This window comes from Coccinella septempunctata, chromosome 1 (genome assembly GCF_907165205.1).
Source record: "Coccinella septempunctata chromosome 1, icCocSept1.1, whole genome shotgun sequence".
NCBI classification, from domain to species: domain Eukaryota; kingdom Metazoa; phylum Arthropoda; class Insecta; order Coleoptera; family Coccinellidae; genus Coccinella; species Coccinella septempunctata.
This window is the reverse complement of record NC_058189.1, coordinates 25,423,010-25,450,271: the sequence shown is the minus strand read 5'-3', so window position 1 is coordinate 25,450,271 and position 27,262 is coordinate 25,423,010. Positions and strand designations below refer to the sequence as shown.

The 27,262-nt window shown below is 37.7% G+C and overlaps 1 protein-coding gene across 1 annotated transcript; it reads right to left on the bottom strand.

Annotated features, from left to right (window-relative positions):
- Positions 1-1,114: 1,114 nt before the first annotated feature.
- Positions 1,115-25,887, bottom strand: LOC123319517. The gene is made up of 4 exons (XM_044906577.1): positions 25,585-25,887; positions 24,773-25,429; positions 23,716-24,691; positions 1,115-2,300 (listed from the first exon to the last, which is right to left on the bottom strand). The coding sequence occupies exons 1-4, from the start codon at positions 25,781-25,783 to the stop codon at positions 1,115-1,117; spliced, it is 3,018 nt and encodes a 1,005-aa protein (XP_044762512.1). The 5' UTR covers positions 25,784-25,887.
- Positions 25,888-27,262: the final 1,375 nt, after the last annotated feature.

The window sequence follows — 27,262 nt, the reverse complement described above, 5'->3', positions numbered from 1 at the left end:
CTTTTTTGATTCAACCAAACCCAACAGGTGATGATTCAATAGAGAATTGCACTCCAGAGAGCAGTTCAAAGTGAACTGGAAAATTGAAAATCGAAAATCAATAAATTCGATTTTTTCTTAAACGAAGTCAGATATTTGCAGGTTTGGTATGAAAATGAAGGTTTTCGAATACGCTGAATCTTTTGCGAGCATTCCCGAAAGCCTATCTCCCACCGTTCAGATTTTCATTTTGAAAATGTCATTTTTCAAAAGTTGCAAATTTCAATCTGCAATATCTCTTGTTATATTCATCTGATCCAATTGGGATTTCCGGTTTCGTAATCAGCATTGATTAGCCTTCCATTCCAGCTCAAAAACTAAATATCGAAAATCTCGATTTTTTGGGTCAAAAATGAGCAAAGGAGACCCCCCTAAAATGACCTATTTGCTCCTCTGCATAAAAATCAGGGTGTCCTACTACTGTCTTAGGATATGCAGTGTATGGTACTTACTTTTTTGATTCAACCAAACCTAACAGTTGATGATTCTATAGAGAATTGCACTCCAGAGAGCAGTTCAAAGTGAACTGGAAAATTGAAAATCGAAAATCAATAAATTCGAATTTTTTTTTAAACAAAGTCAGATATTTGAAAGTTTATCATGAAAATTTAGGTCTTCAAATAAGCTGAATCCATTGCGAGCATTCTGGAAAGCCTATCTCTCACCGATCAGATTTTCATTTTGGAAATGTCATTTTTCAACAGTTGAAAATTTCAATCTGCAATATCTCTTGTATATTCGTCTGATCCAATTGGGATTTCCGGTTTCGTAATCAGCATTGATAAGGCTTCCATTCCAGCTCAAAAACTAAATATCGAAAATCTCGATTTTTTGGGTCAAAAATGAGCAAGATAAGATAAGATAAGATAAGATAATTTATTGGTGCTACTTTACAAAATACACTGTATTGCACAAGTCATATTTCAAAATAGGAATAGGATGATTTAACCATCTCATATCACAGTCAAAAATTATATAAAAAACATTTAACAAGAATAAAAAAACACCTGGACACTACAAATTTGGGAGGACACAATATACCATTCCAATCAAAAATAAGGAATATAGTAAATATTCAATAATTTATTTCAAAAGATGTCAGGTCACTGGACAAGAACTCCTGCACACTCCAAAATGCATTTGTCGTCAATATTTCATTGATTCTTTTGTTGAATTCTTTAGGAGTGAGCCTCTTAACCTCCACAGGTAACTTACTGAAAAGTTTATGAGAGATGAAATTGGGACCATTCTTCGATTTTTCAAGTCGCATATACTTGGATTTTATATCATTTCTGTATCGTGTGTGATAATCATGGGTGTCCCCATATTTGGGGAGGTCCCTGATATTATTATATGCATAGACAAGGCATTCATGAATGTATATAGATGGAAAAGTGAGAATCTTTAGTTCTTTGAAAGCGCTCAAGCAATCATCCCTATATCCCAGACCAGCCACTATTCTAACCGCTCTTCTCTGCAGTCTGAAAATTTTCTCCCTACTGGAACAGTTACCCCAGATGAGTACACAATATCGCAGGTGTGATTCGATGAGGCTGTGATAGGCAACCTTAACAACCTTCTTGGATACAATGTTAGCTAAGTTACGTAGTAGAAAGATATTCTTGGTCACCTTTGACGCTGTTTCATTGCCATGAGGAATCCATGTGAGACCAGAGTCCAGATGAACTCCCAGAAACTTTATCGACTCATTGGCATTATGATCTTTAAGTCCTCTTAAGTTGAACAACATGGTGTCAGTCTTCTCTTCATTACAAACAAGCTTGTTCAGTGCGAACCACTCCTTAGCCCTTAGTTCTGCTGCACACGCCAGCTGCTCAGCTCCTCGCATCTCCTTATGCTCCACAGTTATTCCCGAGTCATCCGCCCATAAGAGATGTTCGTAGGCAGCCATGAAAAAAGAAAAATCGTTCATAAAGATTATGAATAGTAGGGGTCCTAATATAGAACCCTGTGGCACCCCAAGACTTAATTGACCCTCTGTGGACCAAGTATTGTTGCAGAAAACCCTCTGTGTTCTGTTGAAGAAATAGGACCGAATGAGTCCGAGACCAACCTCGTCAAAACCGTATTTCGAAAGCTTGTCAACAAGAGCCTGCGGCGGTACGCAGTCGAAAGCTCGGCTCAGGTCTAAAAATATTGATAGTGAAAGCGAACCCCTCTCAAAACAATCCAGCGTGTACTCAACAAACCGCATTACAGCATCACATGTACTTGACCCTCTTCTATATCCGTATTGGTTCCTGTGAAACAAATTTTCTTTCTCAAAATAGTTCATTATCTGCACGCAGATGATCCTCTCGAAGACCTTTGAGAATATAGGGAGTAAGGAAATCGGTCTATAGTTTTTTTTATCATTCTTATCTCCCTTTTTGTGTATTGGGATTACCTTCGCCACCTTCAGACAATCTGGGAAAACCCCCTCCTTAATGCAGCGGTTTATTATCTTAGTGAGAGGCCCCACTATATGATTTATATTTCTTTTCAAAAGTGTTATTGACAGACCGTAGTAGTCCCTGGATTTACTCCCCTTCAGCGAATTTATTATATCCCTTGTATTGTTAAATGATACTTCATGAAATTGAAAATCATCTGCACGCCGATAATTTGCTTCCACGGATATCCCAGGCCCTGAAATATCAATATTCGGCAAATTATTCACCAGTTCATGTGGCAATGAAACAAAGTAGGAGTTCAACTCCTGTGAGCTCAAGGGTATAGACGAAACCACCTCTGACCGCCTCTTACTATTTATTATTTTCCACATATTCTTGCTAGGGTTACTGGAAGCTTGCTAAGCTTGCTAAGGAACTATTGAATCAATTCGAACCAAATCTTGAAACTGCACATAGTTTTCGGATTGAGATGCACATGTTGAATTTCAGTTCGATAGTTCAGATAGGAATTGAGATTTCAGTGGTCAATTCGGCAAAGTGTGATGTCAATTCCTCGAAAACTGTTGGATCAATTCCAACCAAATCTTGAAATTTTACACAGTTTTCGAATTGAGATGCACATGTTGAATTTCAGTTCGATAGTTCAGATAGGAATTGAGATTTCAGTGGTCGAATCGACAAAATATCATTTCAATTCCTAAGGAACTATTGGATCAATTCGACTCAAATCCCGAAACTGTACACAGTTCTTGATTTGAGATGTACATGTTGAATTTTAGTTCAATAGTTCAGATAGGAATTGTGATTTCAGTGGTCAATTCGGCAAAGTGTCATATCAAATCCTCGAAAACTGTTGGATCAATTCGAACCAAATCTTGAAACTTTACATTGTTTTCGGATTGAGATGCACATGTTGAATTTCAGTTCGACAGTTCTGATAGGAATGAAGATTTCAGTAGTCGATTCGGCAAAATATCATTTCAATTCCTGAGGTACTATTGGATCGATTCGAACCAAATCTTGAAACTGCACATAGTTTTCGAATTGAGATGCACATGTTGAATTTCAGTTCGATAGTTCAGATAGGAATTGAGATTTCAGTGGTCAATTCGGCAAAGTGTCATATCAAATCCTCGAAAACTGTTGGAGCAATTCGAACCAAATCTTGAAACTTTACATTGTTTTCGGATTGAGATGCACATGTTGAATTTCAGTTCGATAGTTCTGATAGGAATGAAGATTTCAGTAGTCGATTCGGCAAAATATCATTTCAATTCCTAAGGTACTATTGGATCGATTTGAACCAAATCTTGAAACTGCACATAGTTTTCGAATTGAGATGCACATGTTGAATTTCAGTTCGATAGTTCTAATAGGAATGGAGATTTCAGTAGTCGATTCGACAAAATATCATATCAATTCCTGAGGAAATATTAAATCAATTCGAACCAAATCTTGAAACTGCACATAGTTTTCGGATTGAGATGCACATGTTGAATTTCAGTTCGATAGTTCAGATAGGAATTGAGATTTCAGTGATCAATTCGGCAAAGTGTGATATCAATTCCTTGAAAACTGTTGGATCAATTCGAATCAAATCTTGAAACTGCACATAGTTTTCGAAATGAGATGCATATGTTGAGATTTCAGTTCGATAGTTCAGATAGGAATTGAGATTTCAGTGGTCTATTCGGCAAAGTATGATATCAATTCCTCAAAAGCTGTTGGATCAATTCGAACCAAATCTTGAAACTGCACATAATTTTCGAATTGAGATGCACATGTTGAATTTCAGATCGATAGTTCAGATAGGAATGGAGTTTTGATTCGGCAAAGTATGATATCAATTCCTAAAAACTGTTGAATCAATTCGAACCAAATCTTGAAACTGCACATAGTTTTCGAATTGAGATGCACATGTTGAATTTAAGTTCGATAGTTCTGATAGGTATCGAGATTTCAGTGGACGATTCAACATAGTATCATTTGAATTCCTAAGGAACTATTGGATCAATACGACCCAAACCTCGAAACTGTACACAGTTTTCGAATTGAGATGCACATGTTGAATTTCAGTTCGATAGTTCAGATAGGAATTGAGATTTCAGTGGTCGAATCGACAAAATATAATTTCAATTCCTAAGGAACTATTTGATCAATTCGACTCAAATCCCGAAACTGTACACAGTTTTTGATTTGAGATGCACATGTTGAATTTTAGTTCAATAGTTCAGATAGGAATTGTGATTTCAGTGGTCAATTCGGCAAAGTGTCATATCAAATCCTCGAAAACTGTTGGATCTATTCGAACCAAATCTTGAAACTTTACATTGTTTTCGGATTGAGATGCACTTGTTGAATTTCAGTTCGATAGTTCTGATAGGAATGAAGATTTCAGTAGTCGATTCGGCAAAATATCATTTCAATTCCTAAGGTACTATTGGATCGATTCGAACCAAATCTTGAAACTGCACATAGTTTTCAAATTGAGATGCACATGTTGAATTTCATTTCGATAGTTCAGATAGGAATTGAGATTTCAGTGGTCAATTCGGCAAAGTGTGATATCAATTCCTCAAAAACTGTTGGATCAATTCGAACCAAATCTTGAAACTGCACATAGTTTTCGGATTGAGATGCACATGTCGAATTTCAGTTCGATAGTTCAGATAGGAATTGAGATTTCAAAGGTCTATTCGGCAAAGTGTGATATCAATTCCTCAAAAACTGTTCGATCAATTCGAACCAAATCTTGAAACTGCACATAGTTTTCGGATTGAGATGCACATGTTGAATTTCAGTTCGATAGTTCAGATAGGAATTGAGATTTCAGTGGCCTATTCGGCAAAGTATGATATCAATTCCTCAAAAGCTGTTGGATCAATTCGAACCAAATCTTGAAACTGCACATAATTTTCGAATTGAGATGCACATGTTGAATTTCAGATCGATAGTTCTAATAGGAATGGAGATTTCAGTAGTCGATTCGACAAAATATCATTTCAGTTCCTAAGGAACTATTGAATCAATTCGAACCAAATTTTGAAACTGCACATAGTTTTCGGATTGAGATACACATGTTGAATTTCAGTTCGATAGTTCAGATAGGAATTGAGATTTCAGTGGTCAATTCGGCAATGTGTGATATCAATTCATCGAAAACTGTTGGATCAATTCGAACCAAATCTTGAAACTGCACATAGTTTTCGAATTGAGATGCACATGTTGAATTTCAGTTCGATAGTGCAGATAGGAATTGAGATTTCAGTGGTCTATTCGGCAAAGTGTGATATCAATTCCTCCAAAACTGTTGGATCAATTCGAACCAAATCTTGAAACTGTACACAGTTTTTGATTTGAGATGCACATGTTGAATTTCAGTTCGATAGTTCAGATAGGAATTGAGATTTCAGTGGTCAATTCGGCAAAGTGTGATATCAATTCCTCCAAAACTGTTGGATCGATTCGAACCAAATCTTGAAACTGCACATAGTTTTCGAATTGAGATGCACATGTTGAATTTCAGTTCGATAGTGCAGATAGGAATTGAGATATCAGTGGTCAATTCGGCAAAGTGTGATATCAATTCCTCGAAAACTGTTGGATCAATTCGAACCAAATCTTGAAACTGCACATAGTTTTCGAATTGAGATGCACATGTTGAATTTCAGTTCGATAGTGCAGATAGGAATTGAGATTTCAGTGGTCAATTCGGCAAAGTGTGATATCAATTCGAAAACTGTGTAAAATTTCAAGATTTGGTTCGAATTGATCCAACAGTTTTCGAGGAATTGATATCACACTTTGCCGAATTGACCAATGATATCCCAATTCCTATCTAAACTATCGAACTGAAATTCAACATGTGCATCTCAATTCGAAAACTGTGTACAGTTTCGAGTTTTGGGTCGAATTGATCCAACAGTTCCTTGGGAATTTAAATGATATTTTGTCGAATCGACCACTAAAATCTCAATTCCTATCGAAACTATCGAACTGAAATTCAACATGTGCATCTCAATCCGAAAACTATGTGCAGTTTCAAGATTTGGTTCGAATTGATCCAACAGTTTTCGAGGAATTGATATCACACTTTGCCGAATTGACCACTGAAATCTCAATTCCTATTAGAACTATCGATCTGAAATTCAACATGTGCATCTCATTTCGAAAACTATGTACAGTTTCGAGATTTGGGTCGAATTGATCCAACAGTTCCTTGGGAATTTAAATGATATTTTGTCGAATCGATCACTAAAATCTCAATTCCTATCAGAACTATCGAACTGAAATTCAACATGTGCATCTCAATCCGAAAACTATGTGCAGTTTCAAGATTTGGTTCGAATTGATCCAACAGTTTTCGAGGAATTGATATCACACTTTGCCGAATTGACCACTGAAATCTCAATTCCTATCTGAACTATCGAACTGAAATTCAACATATGCATCTCATTTCGAAAACTATGTGCAGTTTCAAGATTTGGTTCGAATTGATCGAACAGTTTTCAAGGAATTGACATCACACTTTGCCGAATTTACCACTGAAATCTCAATTCCTATCTGAACTATCGAACTGAAATTCAACATGTGCATCTCAATCCGAAAACTATGTGTAGTTTCAAGATTTGTGTCGAATTGATCCAATAGTTCCTTAGGAATTGAAATGATATTTTGTCTAATCGACTACTGAAATCTCCATTCCTATCAGAACTACCGATCTGAAATTCAACATGTGCATCTCAATTCGAAAACTATGTGCAGTTTCAAAATTTGGGTCGAATTGGTCCAACAGTTTTTGAGGAATTGATATCACACTTTGCCGAATAGACCACTAAAATCTCAATTCCTATCAGAACTGTCGAACTGAAATTCAACATATGCATCTCATTCCGAAAACTATGTGCAGTTTCAAGATTTGGTTCGAATTGATCCAACAGTTTTCAAGGAATTGATATCACACTTTGCCAAATTGACCACTGAAATCTCAATTACTATCTGAACTATCGAACCGAAATTCAACATGTGCATCTCAATCCGAAAACTATGTGCAGTTTCAAGATTTGTTTCGAATTGATCCAATAGTTCCTTAGGAATTGAAATGATATTTTGACGAATCGAGTACTGAAATCTCCATTCCTATCAGAACTATCGAACTGAAATTCAACCTATGCATCTCATTTCAAAAACTTTGTGCAGTTTCAAGATTTGGTTCGAATTGAATCAACAGTTTTCGAGGAATTGATATCACACTTTGCCGAATTGACCACTGAAATCTCAATTCCTATCTAAACTATAAACTGAAATTCAACATCTGCATCTCAATACGAAAACTGTGTGAAATTTCAAGATTTGGTTCGAATTGAACCAACAGTTTTCGTCGAATTGATCCTAAGGAATTGAAATTATATTTTGTCGAATCTCAATTCCTATCTGAACTATCGAACTGAAATTCAACATGTCCATCTCAATTCGAAAACTGTGTACAGTTTTGAGATTTGGGTCGAATTGATCCAACAATTCCTTGGGAATTGAAATGATATTTTGTCGAATCTACCACTGAAATCTGAATTCCTATCAGAACTATCGAACTGAAATTCAACATGTGCATCTCAATCCGAAAACTATGTGCAGTTTCAAGATTTGGTTCGAATTGATCCAACAGTTTTCGAGGAATTGATATCACACTTTGCTGAATTGACCACTGAAATCTCAATTCCTATCTGAACTATCGAACTGAAATTCAACATGTGCATCTCAATTCGAAAACTGTGTGGAGTTTCAAGATTTGGTTCGAATTGATCTAACAGTTTTCGAGAAATTGATATCACACTTTGCCGAATCGACTACTGAAATCTCCATTCCTATTAGAACTATCGATCTGAAATTCAACATGTGCATCTCCATTCGAAAATTATGTCAAGTTTCAAGATTTGGTTCGAATTGATCCAACAGTTTTCGAGGAATTGATATCACACTTCGCCGAATTGACCACTGAAATCTCAATTCCTATCTGAACTATCGAACTGAAATTCAACATGAGCATCTCAATTCGAAAACTGTGTGATATTTCAAGATTTGGTTCGAATTGAACCAACAGTTTTCGAGGAATTGATATCACACTTTGCCGAATTGACCACTGAAATCTCAATTCCTATCTGCACTATCGAACTGAAATTGAACATGTGCATCTCAATTCGAAAACTATGTGAAGTTTCAAGATTTGTTTCGAATTGATCCAACAGTTTTCGGAGGAATTGATATCACACTTTGTTGAATTGACCACTGAAATCTCAATTCCTATCTGAACTGTCGAACTGAAATTCAACATGTGCATCTCGATTCGAAAACCATGCAGTTTCAAGATTTGGTTCGAATTGATCCAATAGTTCCTTAGGAATTGAAATAATATTTTGTCGAATCGACTACTGAAATCTCCATTCCTATCAGAACTATCAATCTGAAATTCAACATGTGCATCTCAATTCGAAAACTATGTGCAGTTTCAAGATTTGGGTCGAATTGGTCCAACAGTTTTTGAGGAATTGATATCACACTTTGCCGAATAGACCACTGAGATCTCAATTCCTATCTGAACTATCGAACTGAAATTCGACATATGCATCTCAATTCGAAAACTATGCGCAGTTTCAAGATTTGGTTCGAATTGATCCAATAGTTCCTTAGGAATTGAAATAATATTTTGTCGAATCGACTACTGAAATTTCCATTCCTATCAGAACTATCGATCTGAAATTCAACATGTGCATCTCAATTCGAAAACTATGTGCAGTTCCAAGATTTGTTTCGAATTGCTCCAACAGTTTTCGAGAAATTGATATCACATTTTGTTGAATTGACCACTGAAATCTCAATTCCTATCTGAACTGTCGAACTGAAATTCAACATGTGCATCTCAATTCGAAAACCATGTGCAGTTTCAAGATTTGGTTCGAATTGATCCAATAGTTCCTTAGGAATTGAAATAATATTTTGTCGAATCGACTACTGAAATCTCCATTCCTATCAGAACTATCGATCTGAAATTCAACATGTGCATCTACATTCGAAAACCATGTGCAGTTTCAAGATTTGGTTCGAATTGATCCAACAGTTTTCGAGGAATTGATATCACACTTCGCCAAATTGACCACTGAAATCTCAATTCCTATCTGAACTATCGAACTGAAATTCAACATGTGCATCTCAATTCGGAAACTATGTGCAGTTTCAAGATTTGGTTCGAATTGATCCAACAGTTTTCGAGGAATGGATATCACACTTTGCAGAATTGACCACTGAAATATCAATTTCTATCTGAACTATCGAACTGAAATTCAACATGGGCATCTTCCTAAAGAACTATTGGATCAATTCGACCCAAATCTCGAAACTGTACACAGTTTTCGAATTGAGATGCACATGTTCAATTTCAGTTCGATAGTGCAGATAGGAATTGATATTTCAGTGGTCGATTCGACAAAATATCATTTCAATTCCCAGGGAACTGTTGGATCAATTCGACCCAAATCTTGAAACTGCGCATAGTTTTCGAATTGAGATGCATATGTCGAATTTCAGTTCGATAGTTCAGATAGGAATTGAGATCTCAGTGGTCTATTCGGCAAAGTGTGATATCAATTCCTCAAAAACTGTTGGACCAATTCGACCCAAATCTTGAAACTGCACATAGTTTTCGAATTGAGATGCACATGTTGAATTTCAGATTGATAGTTCTGATAGGAATCGAGATTTCAGTAGTCGATTCGACAAAATATTATTTCAATTCCTAAGGAACTATTGGATCAATTCGAACCAAATCTTGAAACTGCACATGGTTTTCGAATTGAGATGCACATGTTGAATTTCAGTTCGACAGTTCAGATAGGAATTGAGATTTCAGTGGTCAATTCAACAAAGTGTGATATCAATTCCTCGAAAACTGTTGGATCAATTCGAAACAAATCTTGAAACTTCACATAGTTTTCGAATTGAGATGCACATGTTCAATTTCAGTTCGATAGTGCAGATAGGAATTGAGATTTCAGTGGTCAATTCGGCAAAGTGTGATATCAATTCCTCGAAAACTGTTGGTTCAATTCGAACCAAATCTTGAAATTTCACACAGTTTTCGAATTGAGATGCTCATGTTGAATTTCAGTTCGATAGTTCAGATAGGAATTGAGTTTTCTGTGGTCAATTCGGCGAAGTGTGATATCAATTCCTCGAAAACTGTTGGATCAATTCGAACCAAATCTTGAAACTCCACATAATTTTCGAATTGAGATGCACATGTTGAATTTCAGATCGATAGTTCTAATAGGAATGGAGATTTCAGAAGTCGATTCGGCAAAGTGTGATATCAATTCCTCAAAAACTGTTGGACCAATTCGACCCAAATCTTGAAACTGCACATAGTTTTCGAATTGAGATGCACATGTTGAATTTCAGATCGATAGTTCTGATAGGAATGGAGATTTCAGTAGTCGATTCGACAAAACATCATTTCAATTCCTTAGGAACTATTGGATCGATTCGAACCAAATCTTGAAACTGCACATAGTTTTCGAATTGAGATGCACATGTTGAATTTCAGTTCGATAGTTCAGATAGGAATTGAGATTTCAGTGGTCAATTCGGCAAAGTGTGATATCAATTCCTCGAAAACTGTTGGATCAATTCGAACCAAATCTTGAAACTGCACATAGTTTTCGAATTGAGATGCACATGTTGAATTTCAGATCGATAGTTCTAATAGGAATGAAGATTTCAGTAGTCGATTCGACAAAATATCATTTCAATTCCTAAGGAACTATTGGATCAATTCGAACCAAATCTTGAAACTGCACGTAGTTTTCGAATTGAGATGCACATGTTGAATTTCAGTTCGATAGTGCAGATAGGAATTGAGATTTCAGTGGTCTATTCGGCAAAGTGTGATATCAATTCCTATCTGCACTATCGAACTGAAATTCAACATGTGCATCTCAATTCGAAAACTATGTGCAGTTTCAAGATTTGGTTCGAATCGATCCAATAGTTCCTCAAGAATTGAAATGATATTTTGTCGAATCGAGTACTGAAATCTCCATTCCTATCAGAACTATCGATCTGAAATTCAACATGTGCATCTCAATTCGAAAACTATGTGCTGTTTCAAGATTTGGGTCGAATTGGTCCAACAGTTTTTGAGGAATTGATATCACAATTTGCCGAATAGACCACTGAAATCTCAATTCCTATCTGAACTAGCGAACTGAAATTCAACATGTGCATCTCAATTCGAAAACTATGTGCAGTTTCAAGATTTGGTTCGAATTGATCCAACAGTTTTCGAGGAATTGATATCACACTTTGCCGAATTGACCACTGAAATCTCAATTCCTATCTGAACTAGCGAACTGAAATTCAACATGTGCATCTCAATTCGAAAACTATGTGCAGTTTCAAGATTTGGTTCGAATCGATCCAACAGTTTTTGAGGAATTGATATCACACTTTGCCGAATCGACTACTGAAATCTCCATTCCTATTAGAACTATCGATCTGAAATTCAACATGTGCATCTCAATTCGAAAATTATGTGCAGTTTCGAGATTTGGTTCGAATTGATCCAACAGTTTTCGAGGAATTGATATCACACTTCGCCGAATTGACCACTGAAATCTCAATTCCTATCTGAACTATCGAACTGAAATTCAACATGAGCATCTCAATTCGAAAACTGTGTACAGTTTCGAGATTTGGGTCGAATTGATCCAATAGTTCTTTAGGAAGATGCACATGTTGAATTTCAGTTCGATAGTTCAGATAGGAATTGAGATTTCAGTGGTCAATTCGGCGAAGTGTGATATCAATTCCTCGAAAACTGTTGGATCAATTCGAACCAAATCTTGAAACTGCACATAATTTTCGAATTGAGATGCACATGTTGAATTTCAGTTCGATAGTTCAAATAGGAATTGAGATCTCAGTGGTCTATTCGGCAAAGTGTGATATCAATTCCTCAAAAACTGTTGGACCAATTCGACCCAAATCTTGAAACTACACATAGTTTTCGAATGTAGATGCACATGTTGAATTTCAGATCGATAGTTCTGATAGGAATGGAAATTTCAGTAGTCGATTCGACAAAATAATATTTCAATTCCTAAGGAACTATTGGATCAATTCGAACCAAATCTTGAAACTGCACATGGTTTTCGAATTGAGATGCACATGTTGAATTTCAGTTCGACAGTTCAGATAGGAATTGAGATTTCAGTGGTCAATTCAACAAAATGTGATATCAATTTCTCGAAAACTGTTGGAGCATTTCGAAACAAATCTTGGAACTGCACATAGTTTTCGAATTGAGATGCACATGTTGAATTTCAGATCGATAGTTCTGATAGGAATGGAAATTTCAGTAGTCGATTCGACAAAATATTATTTCAATTCCTAAGGAACTATTGGATCAATTCGAACCAAATCTTGAAACTGCGCATAGTTTTCGAATTGAGATGCATATGTCGAATTTCAGTTCGATAGTTCAGATAGGAATTGAGATCTCAGTGGTCTATTCGGCAAAGTGTGATATCAATTCCTCAAAAACTGTTGGACCAATTCGACCCAAATCTTGAAACTGCACATAGTTTTCGAATTGAGATGCACATGTTGAATTTCAGATTGATAGTTCTGATAGGAATGGAGATTTCAGTAGTCGATTCGACAAAATATTATTTCAATTCCTAAGGAACTATTGGATCAATTCGAACCAAATCTTGAAACTGCATGGTTTTCGAATCGAGATGCACATGTTGAATTTCAGTTCGACAGTTCAGATAGGAATTGAGATTTCAGTGGTCAATTCAACAAAGTGTGATATCAATTCCTCCGAAAACTGTTGGATCAATTCGAAACAAATCTTGAAACTTCACATAGTTTTCGAATTGTGATGCACATGTTCAATTTCAGTTCGATAGTGCAGATAGGAATTGAGATTTCAGTGGTCAATTCGGCAAAGTGTGATATCAATTCCTCGAAAACTGTTGGTTCAATTCGAACCAAATCTTGAAATTTCACACAGTTTTCGAATTGAGATGCTCATGTTGAATTTCAGTTTGATAGTTCAGATAGGAATTGAGATTTCAGTGGTCAATTCGGCGAAGTGTGATATCAATTCCTCGAAAACTGTTGGATCAATTCGAACCAAATCTTGAAACTCCACATAATTTTCGAATGGAGATGCACATGTTGAATTTCAGATCGATAGTTCTAATAGGAATGGAGATTTCAGTAGTCGATTCGGCAAAGTGTGATATCAATTTCTCGAAAACTGTAAGATCAATTCGAACCAAATCTTGAAACTCCACATAGTTTTCGAATTGAGATGCACATGTTGAATTTCAGATCGATATTTCTGATAGGATTGGAGATTTCAGTAGTCGATTCGACAAAACATCATTTCAATTCCTTAGGAACTATTGGATCGATTCGAACCAAATCTTGAAACTGCACATAGTTTTCGAATTGAGATGCACATGTTGAATTTCAGTTCGATAGTTCAGATAGGAATTGAGATTTCAGTGGTCAATTCGGCAAAGTGTGATATCAATTCCTCGAAAACTGTTGGATCAATTCGAACCAAATCTTGAAACTGCACATAGTTTTCGAATTGAGATGCACATGTTGAATTTCAGATCGATAGTTCTAATAGGAATGAAGATTTCAGTAGTCGATTCGACAAAATATCATTTCAATTCCTAAGGAACTATTGGATCAATTCGAACCAAATCTTGAAACTGCACGTAGTTTTCGGATTGAGATGCACATGTTGAATTTCAGTTCGATAGTGCAGATAGGAATTGAGATTTCAGTGGTCTATTCGGCAAAGTGTGATATCTCAATTCCCATCCGAACTATCGCACTGAAATTCAACATGTGTATCTCAATTCGAAAACTATGTGCAGTTTCAAGATTTGGTTCGAATCGATCCAATAGTTCCTCAGGAATTGAAATGATATTTTGTCGAATCGAGTACTGAAATCTCCATTCCTATCAGAACTATCGATCTGAAATTCAACATGTGCATCTCAATTCGAAAACTATGTGCTGTTTCAAGATTTGGGTCGAATTGGTCCAACAGTTTTTGAGGAATTGATATCACACTTTGCCGAATAGACCACTGAAATCTCGATTCCTATCTGAACTATCGAACTGAAATTCAAATTCAACATGTGCATCTCAATCCGAAAACTATGTGCAGTTTCCAGATTTGGTTCGAATTGATACAAAAGTTTTCGAGGAATTGATATCACACTTCGCCGAATTGACCACTGAAATCTCAATTCCTATCTGAACTATCGAACTGAAATTCAACATGAGCATCTCAATTCGAAAACTGTGTACAGTTTCGAGATTTGGGTCGAATTGATCCAACAGTTCTTTAGGAAGATGCCCATGTTGAATTTCAGTTCGATAGTTCAGATAGAAATTGATATTTCAGTGGTCAATTCTGCAAAGTGTGATATCCATTCCTCGAAAACTGTTGGATCAATTCGAACCAAATCTTGAAACTGCACATAGTTTCCTGATTGAGATGCACATGTTGAATTTCAGTTCGATAGTTCAGATAGGAATTGAGATTTCAGTGGTCAATTCGGCGAAGTGTGATATCAATTCCTCGAAAACTGTTGGATCAATTCGAACCAAATCTTGAAACTGCACATAATTTTCGAATTGAGATGCACATGTTGAATTTCAGATCGATAGTTCTAATAGGAATGGAGATTTCAGAAGTCGATTCGGCAAAGTGTGATATCAATTCCTCAAAAACTGTTGGACCAATTCGACCCAAATCTTGAAACTGCACATAGTTTTCGAATTGAGATGCACATGTTGAATTTCAGATCGATAGTTCTGATAGGAATGGAGATTTCAGTAGTCGATTCGACAAAACATCATTTCAATTCCTTAGGAACTATTGGATCGATTCGAACCAAATCTTGAAACTGCACATAGTTTTCGAATTGAGATGCACATGTTGAATTTCAGTTCGATAGTTCAGATAGGAATTGAGATTTCAGTGGTCAATTCGGCAAAGTGTGATATCAATTCCTCGAAAACTGTTGGATCAATTCGAACCAAATCTTGAAACTGCACATAGTTTTCGAATTGAGATGCACATGTTGAATTTCAGATCGATAGTTCTAATAGGAATGAAGATTTCAGTAGTCGATTCGACAAAATATCATTTCAATTCCTAAGGAACTATTGGATCAATTCGAACCAAATCTTGAAACTGCACGTAGTTTTCGGATTGAGATGCACATGTTGAATTTCAGTTCGATAGTGCAGATAGGAATTGAGATTTCAGTGGTCTATTCGACAAAGTGTGATATCTCAATTCCCATCCGAACTATCGCACTGAAATTCAACATGTGCATCTCAATTCGAAAACTATGTGCAGTTTCAAGATTTGGTTCGAATCGATCCAATAGTTCCTCAGGAATTGAAATGATATTTTGTCGAATCGAGTACTGAAATCTCCATTCCTATCAGAACTATCGATCTGAAATTCAACATGTGCATCTCAATTCGAAAACTATGTGCTGTTTCAAGATTTGGGTCGAATTGGTCCAACAGTTTTTGAGGAATTGATATCACACTTTGCCGAATAGACCACTGAAATCTCGATTCCTATCTGAACAATCGAACTGAAATTCAAATTCAACATGTGCATCTCAATCCGAAAACTATGTGCAGTTTCCAGATTTGGTTCGAATTGATACAAAAGTTTTCGAGGAATTGATATCACACTTTGCCGAATTGATCACTGAAATCTCAATTCCTATCTGAACTATCGAACTGAAATTAAACATGTGTATCTCAATTCGAAACCTGTGTGAAATTTCAAGATTTGGTTCGAATTGAACCAACAGTTTTCGAGGAATTGATATCACACTTTGCCGAATAGACCACTGAAATCTCAATTCCTATCTGAACTAGCGAACTGAAATTCAACATGTGCATCTCAATTCGAAAACTATCGACCAATCGAATTGATATCACACTTTGCCGAATCGACCACTGAAATCTCAATCCCTATCAGAACTATCGAACTGAAATTCAACATGTGCATCTCAATCCGAAAACTATGTGCAGTTTCAAGATTTGGTTCGAATTGATCCAACAGTTTTCGAGGAATTGATATCACACCTTGCCGAATTGACCACTGAAATCTCAATTCCTATCTGAACTAGCGAACTGAAATTCAACATGTGCATCTCAATTCGAAAACTGTGTGAAATTTCAAGATTTGGTTCGAATTGACCCAACTGTTTTCGAGGAATTGATATCGTACTTTGCCGAATTGACCACTGAAATCTCAATTCCTATCTGAATTATCGAACTGAAATTCAACAAGTGCATCTCAATACGAAAACTATGTACAGTTTCGAGATTTGAGTCGAATTGATCCAATAGTTCCTTGGGAATTGAAATGACATTTTGTCGAATCGACCACTGAAATCTCAATTCCTATTTGAACTATCGAACTGAAGTTCAACATGTGCATCTCAATTCGAAAACCATGTGCAGTTTCAAGATTTGGTTCGAATTGATCCAATAGTTCCTTAGGAATTGAAATGATATTTTGCCGAATCGACTACTGAAATCTTCATTCCTATCAGAACTATCGATCTGAAATTCAACATGTGCATCTCAATTCGAAAACTATGTGCAGTTCCAAGATTTGGGTCGAATTGGTCTAAGAGTTTTCGAGGAATTGATATCACACTTTGCCGAATTGATCAGTCAAATCTCAATTCCTATCTCAACTATCGAACTGAAATTCGACATGTGCATCTCAATTCGAAAACTATCTGCAGTTTCAAGATTTGGTTCGAATTGATCCAACAGTTTTCAAGGAATTGATATCACAATTCGCCGAATTGACCACTGAAATCTCAATTCCTATCTGAACTATCGAACTGAAATTCAACATGTGCATCTCAATTCGAAAACTATGTGCAGTTCAAGATTTGGTTCGAATTGATCCAATAGTTTTCGAGGAATTGATATCACACTTTGCCGAATTGACCACTGAAATCTCAATTCCTATCTGCACTATCGAACTGAAATTCAACATGTGCATCTCAATTCGAAAACTATGTGGAGGTTCAAGATTTGGTTTGAAGTGATCCCACAATTTTCGAGGAATTGATATCACACTATGCCGAATTGACCACTGAAATCTCAATTCCTATCAGAACTATCGAACTGAAATTCAACATGTGCATCTCAATCCGAAAACTATGTGCAGTTTCAAGATTTGGTTCGAATCGATCCAATAGTTCCTTAAGAATTGAAATGATATTTTGCTGAATCGACTACTGAAATCTTCATTCCAATCAGAACTTTCGATCAGAAATTCAACATGTGCATCATTCGAACCAAATCTTGAAATTTCACACAGTTTTCGAATTGAGATGCACATGTTGAATTTCAGTTCGATAGTTCGATAGAATTGAGATTTCAGTGGTCAATTTGGCAAAGTGTGATATCAATTCCTCGAAAACTGTTGGATCAATTCGAACCAAATCTTGAAACTGCACATAGTTTTTGAATTGAGATGCACATGTTGAATGTCAGTTCGATAGTGCAGATATTAATTGAGATTTCAGTGGTCTATTCGGCAAAGTGTGATATCAATTCCTCAAAAACTGTTGAACCAATTCGACCCAAATCTTGAAACTGCACATAGTTTTCAAATTGAGATGCACATGTTGAATTTCAGATCGATAGTTCTGATAGGAATGAAGATTTCAGTAGTCGATTCGGCAAAATATCATTTCAATTCCTTAGGAACTATTGGATCGATTCGAACCAAATCTTGAAACTGCACATAGTTTTCGAATTGAGATGCACATGTTGAATTTCAGATCAATAGTTCTGATAGGAATGAAGATTTCAGTAGTCGATTCGGCAAAATATCATTTCAATTCCTAAGGAACTATTGGATCAATTCGAACCAAACCTTGAAACTGCACATAGTTTTCGGATTGAGATGCACATGTTGAATTTCAGTTCGATAGTTCAGATAGGAATTGAGATTTCAGTGGTCAATTCGGCAAAGTGTGATATCAATTCCTCGAAAACTGTTGGATCAATTCGAACCAAATCTTGAAACTGCACATAGTTTTCGAATTGAGATGCACATGTTGAATTTCAGTTCGATAGTGCAGATAGGAATTGAGATTTAAGTGGTCTATTCGGCAAAGTGTGATATCAATTCCTCAAAAACTGTTGAAACAATTCGACCCAAATCTTGAAACTGCACATAGTTTTCGAATATAGATGCACATGTTGAATTAAAGATCGATAGTTCTGATAGGAATGAAGATTGAGATTTCAGTGGTCGAATCGACAAAATATCATTTCAATTCCTAAGGAACTATTGGATCAATTCGACCCAAATCCCGAAACTGTACACAGTTTTCGATTTGAGATGCACATGTTGAATTTTAGTTCGATAGTTCAGATAGGAATTGTGATTTCAGTGGTTAATTCGGCAAAGTGTCATATCAATTCCTCGAAAACTTTTGGATCAATTCCAACCAACCAACCAAATCTTGAAACTGCACATAGTTTTCGAATTGAGATGCACATGTTGAATTTCAGTTCGATAGTGCAGATAGGAATTGAGATTTCAGTGGTCAATTCGGCAAAGTGTGATATCAATTCCTCGAAAACTGTTGGATCAATTCGAACCAAATGTTGAAACTGCACATAGTATTCGAATTGAGATGCACATGTTGAATTTCAGTTCGATAGTGCAGATAGGAATTGAGATCTCAGTGGTCTATTCGGCAAAGTGTGATATCAATTCCTCAAAAACTGCTGAACCAATTCGACCCAAATCTTGAAACTGCACATAGTTTTCGAATTGAGATGCACATGTTGAATTTCAGATCAATAGTTCTGATAGGAATGAAGATTTCAGTAGTCGATTCGGCAAAATATCATTTCAATTCCTAAGGAACTATTGGATCAATTCGAAACAAATCTTGAAACTGCACATAGTTTTCGGATTGAGATGCACATGTTGAATTTCAGTTCGATAGCTCAGATAGGAATTGAGATTTCAGTGGACAATTCGGCAAATTGTGATATCAATTCCTCGAAAACTGTTGGATCAATTCGAACCAAATATTGAAACTGCACATAGTTTTCGAATTGAGATGCACATGTTGAATTTCAGTTCGATAGTGCAGATAGGAATTGAGATCTCAGTGGTCTATTCGGCAAAGTGTGATATCAATTCCTCAAAAACTGTTGAACCAATTCGACCCAAATCTTGAAACTGCACATAGTTTTCGAATTGAGATGCACATGTTGAATTTCAGATCAATAGTTCTGATAGGAATGAAGATTTCAGTAGTCGATTCGGCAAAATATCATTTCAATTCCTAAGGAACTATTGGAACAATTCGAAACAAATCTTGAAACTGCACATAGTTTTCGGATTGAGATGCACATGTTGAATTTCAGTTCGATAGCTCAGATAGGAATTGAGATTTCAGTGGTCAATTCGGCAAAGTGTGATATCAATTCCTCGAAAACTGTTGGATCAATTCGAACCAAATCTTGAAACTGCACATAGTTTTCGGATTGAGATGTACATGTTGAATTTCAGTTCGATAGCTCAGATAAGAATTGAGATTTCAGTGGTCAATTCGGCAAAGTGTGATATCAATTCCTCGAAAACTGTTGGATCAATTCGAACCAAATTTTGAAACTTCACATAGTTTTCGAATATAGATGCACATGTTGAATTTCAGTTCGATAGTGCAGATAGGAATTGAGATTTCAGTGGTCTATTCGGCAAAGTGTGATATCAATTCCTCAAAAACTGTCGAAACAATTCGACCCAAATCTTGAAACTGCACATAGTTTTCGAATTGAGATGGACATGTTGAATTAAAGATCGATAGTTCTGATAGGAATGAAGATTTCAGTAGTCGATTCGGCAAAATATCATTTCAATTCCTAAGGAACTATTGGATCAATTCGAAACAAATCTTGAAACTGCACATAGTTTTCGGATTGAGATGCACATGTTGAATTTCAGTTCGATAGCTCAGATAGGAATTGAGATTTCAGTGGTCAATTCGGCAAAGTGTGATATCAATTCCTCGAAAACTGTTGGATCAATTCGAACCAAATCTTGAAACTGCACATAGTTTTCGGATTGAGATGTACATGTTGAATTTCAGTTCGATAGCTCAGATAAGAATTGAGATTTCAGTGGTCAATTCGGCAAAGTGTGATATCAATTCCTCGAAAACTGTTGGATCAATTCGAACCAAATTTTGAAACTGCACATAGTTTTCGAATATAGATGCACATGTTGAATTTCAGTTCGATAGCTCAGATAGGAATTGAGATTTCAGTGGTCAATTCGGCAAAGTGTGATATCAATTCCTCGAAAACTATTGGATCAATTCGAACCAAATTTTGAAACTGCACATAGTTTTCGAATTGAGATGCACAGTTTGAATTTCAGTTCGATAGTTCAGATAGGAATTGGGATTTCAGTGGTCAATTCGGCAAAGTGTGATATCAATTCCTCGAAAACTGTTGGATCAATTCGAACCAAATCTTGAAACTGCACATAGTTTTCGAATTGAGATGCACATGTTTAATTTCAGTTCGATAGTGCAGATAGGAATTGAGATTTCAGTGGTCTATTCGGCAAAGTGTGATATCAATTCCTCAAAAACTGTTGAACCAATTCGACCCAAATCTTGAAACTGCACATAGTTTTCGAATTGAGATGCACATGTTGAATTTCAGATCGATAGTTCTGATAGGAATGGAGATTTCAGTAGTCGATTCGGCAAAATATCATTTCAATTCCTAAGGAACTATTGGATCGATTCGAACCAAATCTTGAAACTGCACATAGTTTTCGAATTGAGATGCACATTTTGAATTACAGTTCGATAGTTCAGATAGGAATTGAGATTTCAGTGGTCAATTCGGCAAAGTGTGATATCAATTCCTCGAAAACTGTTGGATCAATTCGAACCAAATCTTGAAACTGCACATAGTTTTCGAATTGAGATGCACATGTTGAATTTCAGTTCGATAGTGCAGATAATAATTGAGATTTCAGTGATCTATACGGCAAAGTGTGATATCAATTCCTCGAAAACTGTTGGTTCAATTCGAACCAAATCTTGAAACTGCACATAGTTTTCGAAATGAGTTGCACATGTTGAAATTCAGTTCGATAGTTCAGATAGGAATTGAGATTTCAGTGGTCGAATCGACAAAATATCATTTCAATTCCTAAGGAACTATTGGATCAATTCGACCCAAATCCCGAAACTGTACACAGTTTTTGATTTGTGATGCACATGTTGAATTTTAGTTCGATAATGGAGATTTCAGAAGTCGATTCGACAAAATATCATTTCAATTCCTAAGGAACTATTGGATCAATTCGAACCAAATCTTGAAACTGCACATAGTTTTCGGATTGAGATGCACATGTTGAATTTCAGTTCGATAGTTCAGATAGGAATTGAGATTTCAGTGGTCAAATCGACAAAGTGTGATATCAATTCCTCGAAAACTGTTGGATCAATTCGAACCAAATCTTGAAACTGCACATAGTTTTCGAATTGAGATGCACATGTTGAATTTCAGTTCGATAGTTCAGATAGGAATTGAGATTTCAGTGGTCTCTTCGGCAAAGTGTGATATCAATTCCTCAAAAACTGTTGTATCAATTCGAACCAAATCTTGAAACTGCACATAGTTTTCAAATTGAGATACACATGTTGAATTTCAGTTCGATAGTGCAGATAGGAATTGAGATTCTAGTGGTCTATTCGGCAAATTGTGATATCAATTCCTAGAAAACTGTTGGATCAATTCGAACCAAATCTTGAAACTGAACATACTTTTCGAAATGAGATGCATATGTTGAATTTCAGTTCGATAGTTCTGATAGGAATTGAGATTTCAGTGGTCTATTCGGCAAAGTGTCATATCAAATCCTCGAAAACTGTTGGATCAATTCGAACCAAATCTTGAAACTTTACATTGTTTTCGGATTGAGATGCACATGTTGAATTTCAGTAGGAATGAAGATTTCAGTAGTCGATTCGGCAAAATATCATTTCAATTCCTGAGGTACTATTGGATCAATTCGAACCAAATCTTGAAACTGCACATAGTTTTCGAATTGAGATGCACATGTTGAATTTCAGTTCGATAGTGCAGATAAGAATTGAGATTTCAGTGATCTATACGGCAAAGTGTGATATCAATTCCTCGAAAACTCTTGGTTCAATTCGAACCAAATCTTGAAACTGCACATAGTTTTCGAAATGAGTTGCACATGTTGAAATTCAGTTCGATAGTTCAGATAGGAATTGAGATTTCAGTGGTCGAATCGACAAAATATCATTTCAATTCCTAAGGAACTATTGGATCAATTCGTCCCAAATCCCGAAACTGTACACAATTTTTGATTTGTGATGCACATGTTGAATTATAGTTCGATAATGGAGATTTCAGAAGTCGATTCGACAAAATATCATTTCAATTCCTAAGGAACTATTGGATCAATTCGAACCAAATCTTGAAACTGCACATAGTTTTCGGATTGAGATGCACATGTTGAATTTCAGTTCGATAGTTCTGATAGGAATTGAGATTTCAGTGGTCAAATCGACAAAGTGTGATATCAATTCCTCGAAAACTGTTGGATCAATTCGAACCAAATCTTGAAACTGCACATAGATTTCGAATTGAGATGCACATGTTGAATTTCAGTTCGATAGTTCAGATAGGAATTGAGATTTCAGTGGTCTCTTCGGCAAAGTGTGATATCAATTCCTCAAAAACTGTTGTATCAATTCGAACCAAATCTTGAAACTGCACATAGTTTTCGAATTGAGATGCACATGTTGAATTTCAGATCGTTAGTTCTGATAGGAATGAAGATTTCAGTAGTCGATTCGGCAAAATATCATTTCAATTCCTAAGGAACTATTGGATCGATTCGAACCAAATCTTGAAACTGCACGTAGTTTTCGAATTGAGATGCACATGTTGAATTTCAGTTCGATAGTTCAGATAGGAATTGAGATTTCAGTGGTCAATTCGGCAAAGTGTGATATCAATTCCTCGAAAACTGTTGATTCAATTCGAACCAAATCTTGAAATTTCACACAGTTTTCGAATTGAGATGCACATGCACATGCACTTTATCTCGAAGTCGTATTGCTGTAGAAATATGCTCCATCTCGCAATTCTTCCGGTGGGAGACTTGATAGATTGCAGCCATCGCAAGCTCATGTGGTCGGTTATAACGGTAAAACGGTAGCCTTCTAGATACGGACGCAGCTTGTCAATGCTCCAAACTATTGCCAGACATTCCTTTTCTGTAACAGAGTAATTTTTCTCTGGACCTGACAAGGTCCTGCTAGCATAAGCGATTACTTTTTCCTGTCCATCAACGGTCTGTGTCAGGGCAGCTCCCAGTCCTGCATCGGATGCATCGGTTTGAAGGACGAACGGTTTTGAAAAGTCCGGACAGGCCAATACCGGTGAGTGGGTCAATTTCTGTTTCAGGGTCTCAAAAGCGGTCTGTTGGGCGGTCCCCCATTTCCAGGTTTGCTTCTTCTTGAGTAATGCGGTCAACGGAGTCACAACTTTGGAGAAGTCTTCGATGAATCTTCGGTACCATGAAGCAACACCAAGGAAACTTCTCAACTCTCGTACGGATTTCGGTGCAGGCATCTCATTTATGGCTGAAATCTTATCAGGATCGGTACAAATGCCGTCCTCGGTTACTACATTTCCCAGATACTTCAATGATTTTCTTACAAACTCACATTTTTCCGGATTTAATTGCAGGTTGGCCTCCCTGAGGCGGTGGAAAACTTTCCTTAAGTTGTCAAGATGTTCGTCCAATGTTTCTCCAAGAACTACTATGTCATCCAAGTACGCAAATGCATCCGGTTCCATCTCAGGGCCAATAACTCGGTCTAAAAGACGTTGAAAGGATGCCGGTGCGGAATGCAGACCAAAAGCCATTACTTTGAACTGGAACAGCCCACGGCCAGGGACGGTAAATGCGGTGATCGGTCGACTCTCGGGGGCTAACGGTACCTGCCAATAACCCTGTTTCAAATCAATAGTGGATATATACTTGGCTTTTCTCAACTTGTCTAAAATTCCTGAAATATAAGGCAACGGATAGGCATCTTTAACGGAGACATTGTTAACCATTCGGAAATCTATACAAAATCGGGGTTTACCATCCTTTTTCTTGACAATTACTATCGGTGAACTCCACGGGGATGAAGACGGTTCTATAATGCCTTCGGCCAGCATTCGGTCGACCTCATTGTTTATTATCTCCTGCATCTTCGGATTTTGGGGACGGTAACGTTGCTTGATCGGTTCGGTGCCTGGTTTGAGTTTAATTCGGTGTTGTATCAGTGGAGTTGTTCCTCGGAGCTTCTCGAATGCCTTCAATTCGGTCTGTAGAAACTCCTCCAGCCTGACTTTCTCTTCTCCACTCAGGTTCGACAAAAGCGGTCCTATCGCATGTAGTTGTCCTCGGTTCTCTGGCTCGCTGAGCCGGGCTTGGATGGACCTTCCATTCAGGAAACATTCGGCGGTTTGGAGATTAATGGAAAAGTTGTGTGTCCTCAGTATATCCATTCCCAGTACTACATTGATCGGTAAATCTGAAACTAACAACAATTTAGCTTCCATAATTTCAGACCCAATTCGGACCGGTGCGGTATATATTTCTTTAATCGGTATTGAACTTCCGTTAGCGACGGTGGTGGTAACGTCCCTAACATAATCCGGTTGTATACCCACTACCCTGCAGTAGGCGGCCACTTCACTGCTGATAAAGGACCTGGTGGCTCCGGTGTCCAACAGTGCTGGGAACTCCTTGTCTCCTACAAAAACATTAATTATCGGACGGTAATCGGTAGGTTTTTCTTTCTCATGTACCGAGGATGGGGTTGCTTGGAACTGACGGATCCCCGGTTTCGGACAGTTCCTTAGTAGTTTAACGGACACTTACAATCCCTAGACATGACACCCCTCTTACCACATCGAGAGCAGAACAGCAGCGGTTTCGAGGTGCATTGTGCTCGGAGATGACCCTTGCCACCACATCTCCAGCACTGGGGTTCGGTTGACGGTCGGTTCGACTTTTTCGGTTCATCCTGTCGCTGGGGTATTGCAGAGCTCTGAGCTACTTTCGGTTTTTCAGACGGTTCGGTGTGGTTCGGAGTGTTCAGGTGCATTCCGATCGGTTTGACGTTCGGTGGGGAATTTCGGAAGGTAAGATGCGGTTCGTTGATGAGACTCTTTTGGATCGGTGGCGAAGCATAGTTAGCGGTTTGCCATTTGACCATTTCAAAAACTTTTCCTTTTCGGAGCAGTTCTTCTATGGTTGAAGTCGGTTGGAAGGCCAGGGCGGTTTGCAGTTCTGGCAGTAAACGTCGTCGGATGATATTCACCTGTTCTTCCTCGGTCGGTCGCTTTACGGTCAGCTTCTGAAACAGATTTTGCATTCGAGTTACATACAACAAGAGTCGTTCATCGGTTCCTTGAGTGCGTTTCTTGATTTCCTCCAAAAGGATGTCCTCGTAGTCGGGAGGAAGAAAGGCCTCTCGGAGTTGTTCTTTGAAGTCGGTCCAGTCGGTGAAGGTGCCTCTCCGGGGAATGTACCAGTCTCTTGCATCTCTACGTAACAGCTCGTATATTGACTCGAATAACTGTTCGTGGCTCACCTTTCTAGCCTCGGCAAGATACTCAGCCTCCTCCAGGAATGAGGTCACACTGGTTGACCCATCGAACGTCAGGTTCCATTTCCACACAGGAACGGTAGGAACGGTGGAATGGTCGGTGGTTTTCGGCGGTTTCATCGGCGGGTATTCGGTCGTCAGTTCGGCTTCCTTGGTCGTCGGTACTTCGCTTCTTACTTCTCTCATCCCAGCGGTATCGGTAGGAGATGAGGCAAATGAAACTCTCCTGGTTGATTCGGCAAACTCCCTCGTCAATCGCCTCGACTCAGGGGATGTTATTAACGGTCTGTTTTGCTCACTGGTTCGGTCGGTTGGCAGTGCTTGTCCAACGGTAAATGGGAGGATGTCGGCGGGCGGTCGGTGGTAGGAAGGTTGTTTCTGCAAAAAAGTACGTTCAATTTGTTCGGTTAATAATCTGCAAACTTCTTGTCGGTTTTGCTGCAGCCGGTCATCATGAGTGGTCGGTCGGGAAATGTCACAATCCTCTCCCAAGTTCAACAGGTCTGCTTCTCCAACGGTGGTTGAGCACGGAATCAGACCTGGACCAAGTCTAGATGCGCAGTCCGGTAATTCCTGGTCAATCAGCGACGGTGTTCCGGCTGACAGGTTCTCTGGAATACCACCTAACCAGTGAGTATTCTCCAGCAATCTCATAGCCATCTTCAGAGAGTGCTCCAGCTCGGTTTTCTTGTGAAGCAGACTGACAGCTTCCGGAGATAGACTTCTCAGTCGGCCTTGAACGTGCAGTAGCCGGCTCCTAATGCGCTGCAACTCATTGTCTCTATTATTAAAATCGAACTCACATATCTCTCCCATCAAGTCGAACAACTTGGCACCACAAACCCCAATTTCCTGTGCCTGGTCAATTTCATCTCTTGGAATGAACGGTATATCGGAATGGATGGCCCTTCTCAGTTGAGCTCTTTTCTCCTGAACGGTGTGTCCCACGGTGCAGCCTCTTGCCTCCAACTCCCA

Excerpts from the sequence above, each read along its gene's own strand:
- LOC123319517 (XM_044906577.1), bottom strand. The coding sequence starts at position 25,783 with ATGCACCTGAACACTCCGAACCACACCGAACCGTCTGAAAAACCGAAA. Across the intron at positions 25,430-25,584 it reads GCTGTTCTGCTCTCGATGTG|GAGACAAGGAGTTCCCAGCA; the intron begins GTAAGAGGGGTG and ends ATGTTTTTGTAG. Across the intron at positions 2,301-23,715 it reads CAATACGACTTCGAGATAAA|GAACCAATACGGATATAGAA; the intron begins GTGCATGTGCAT and ends TTTGTTTCACAG.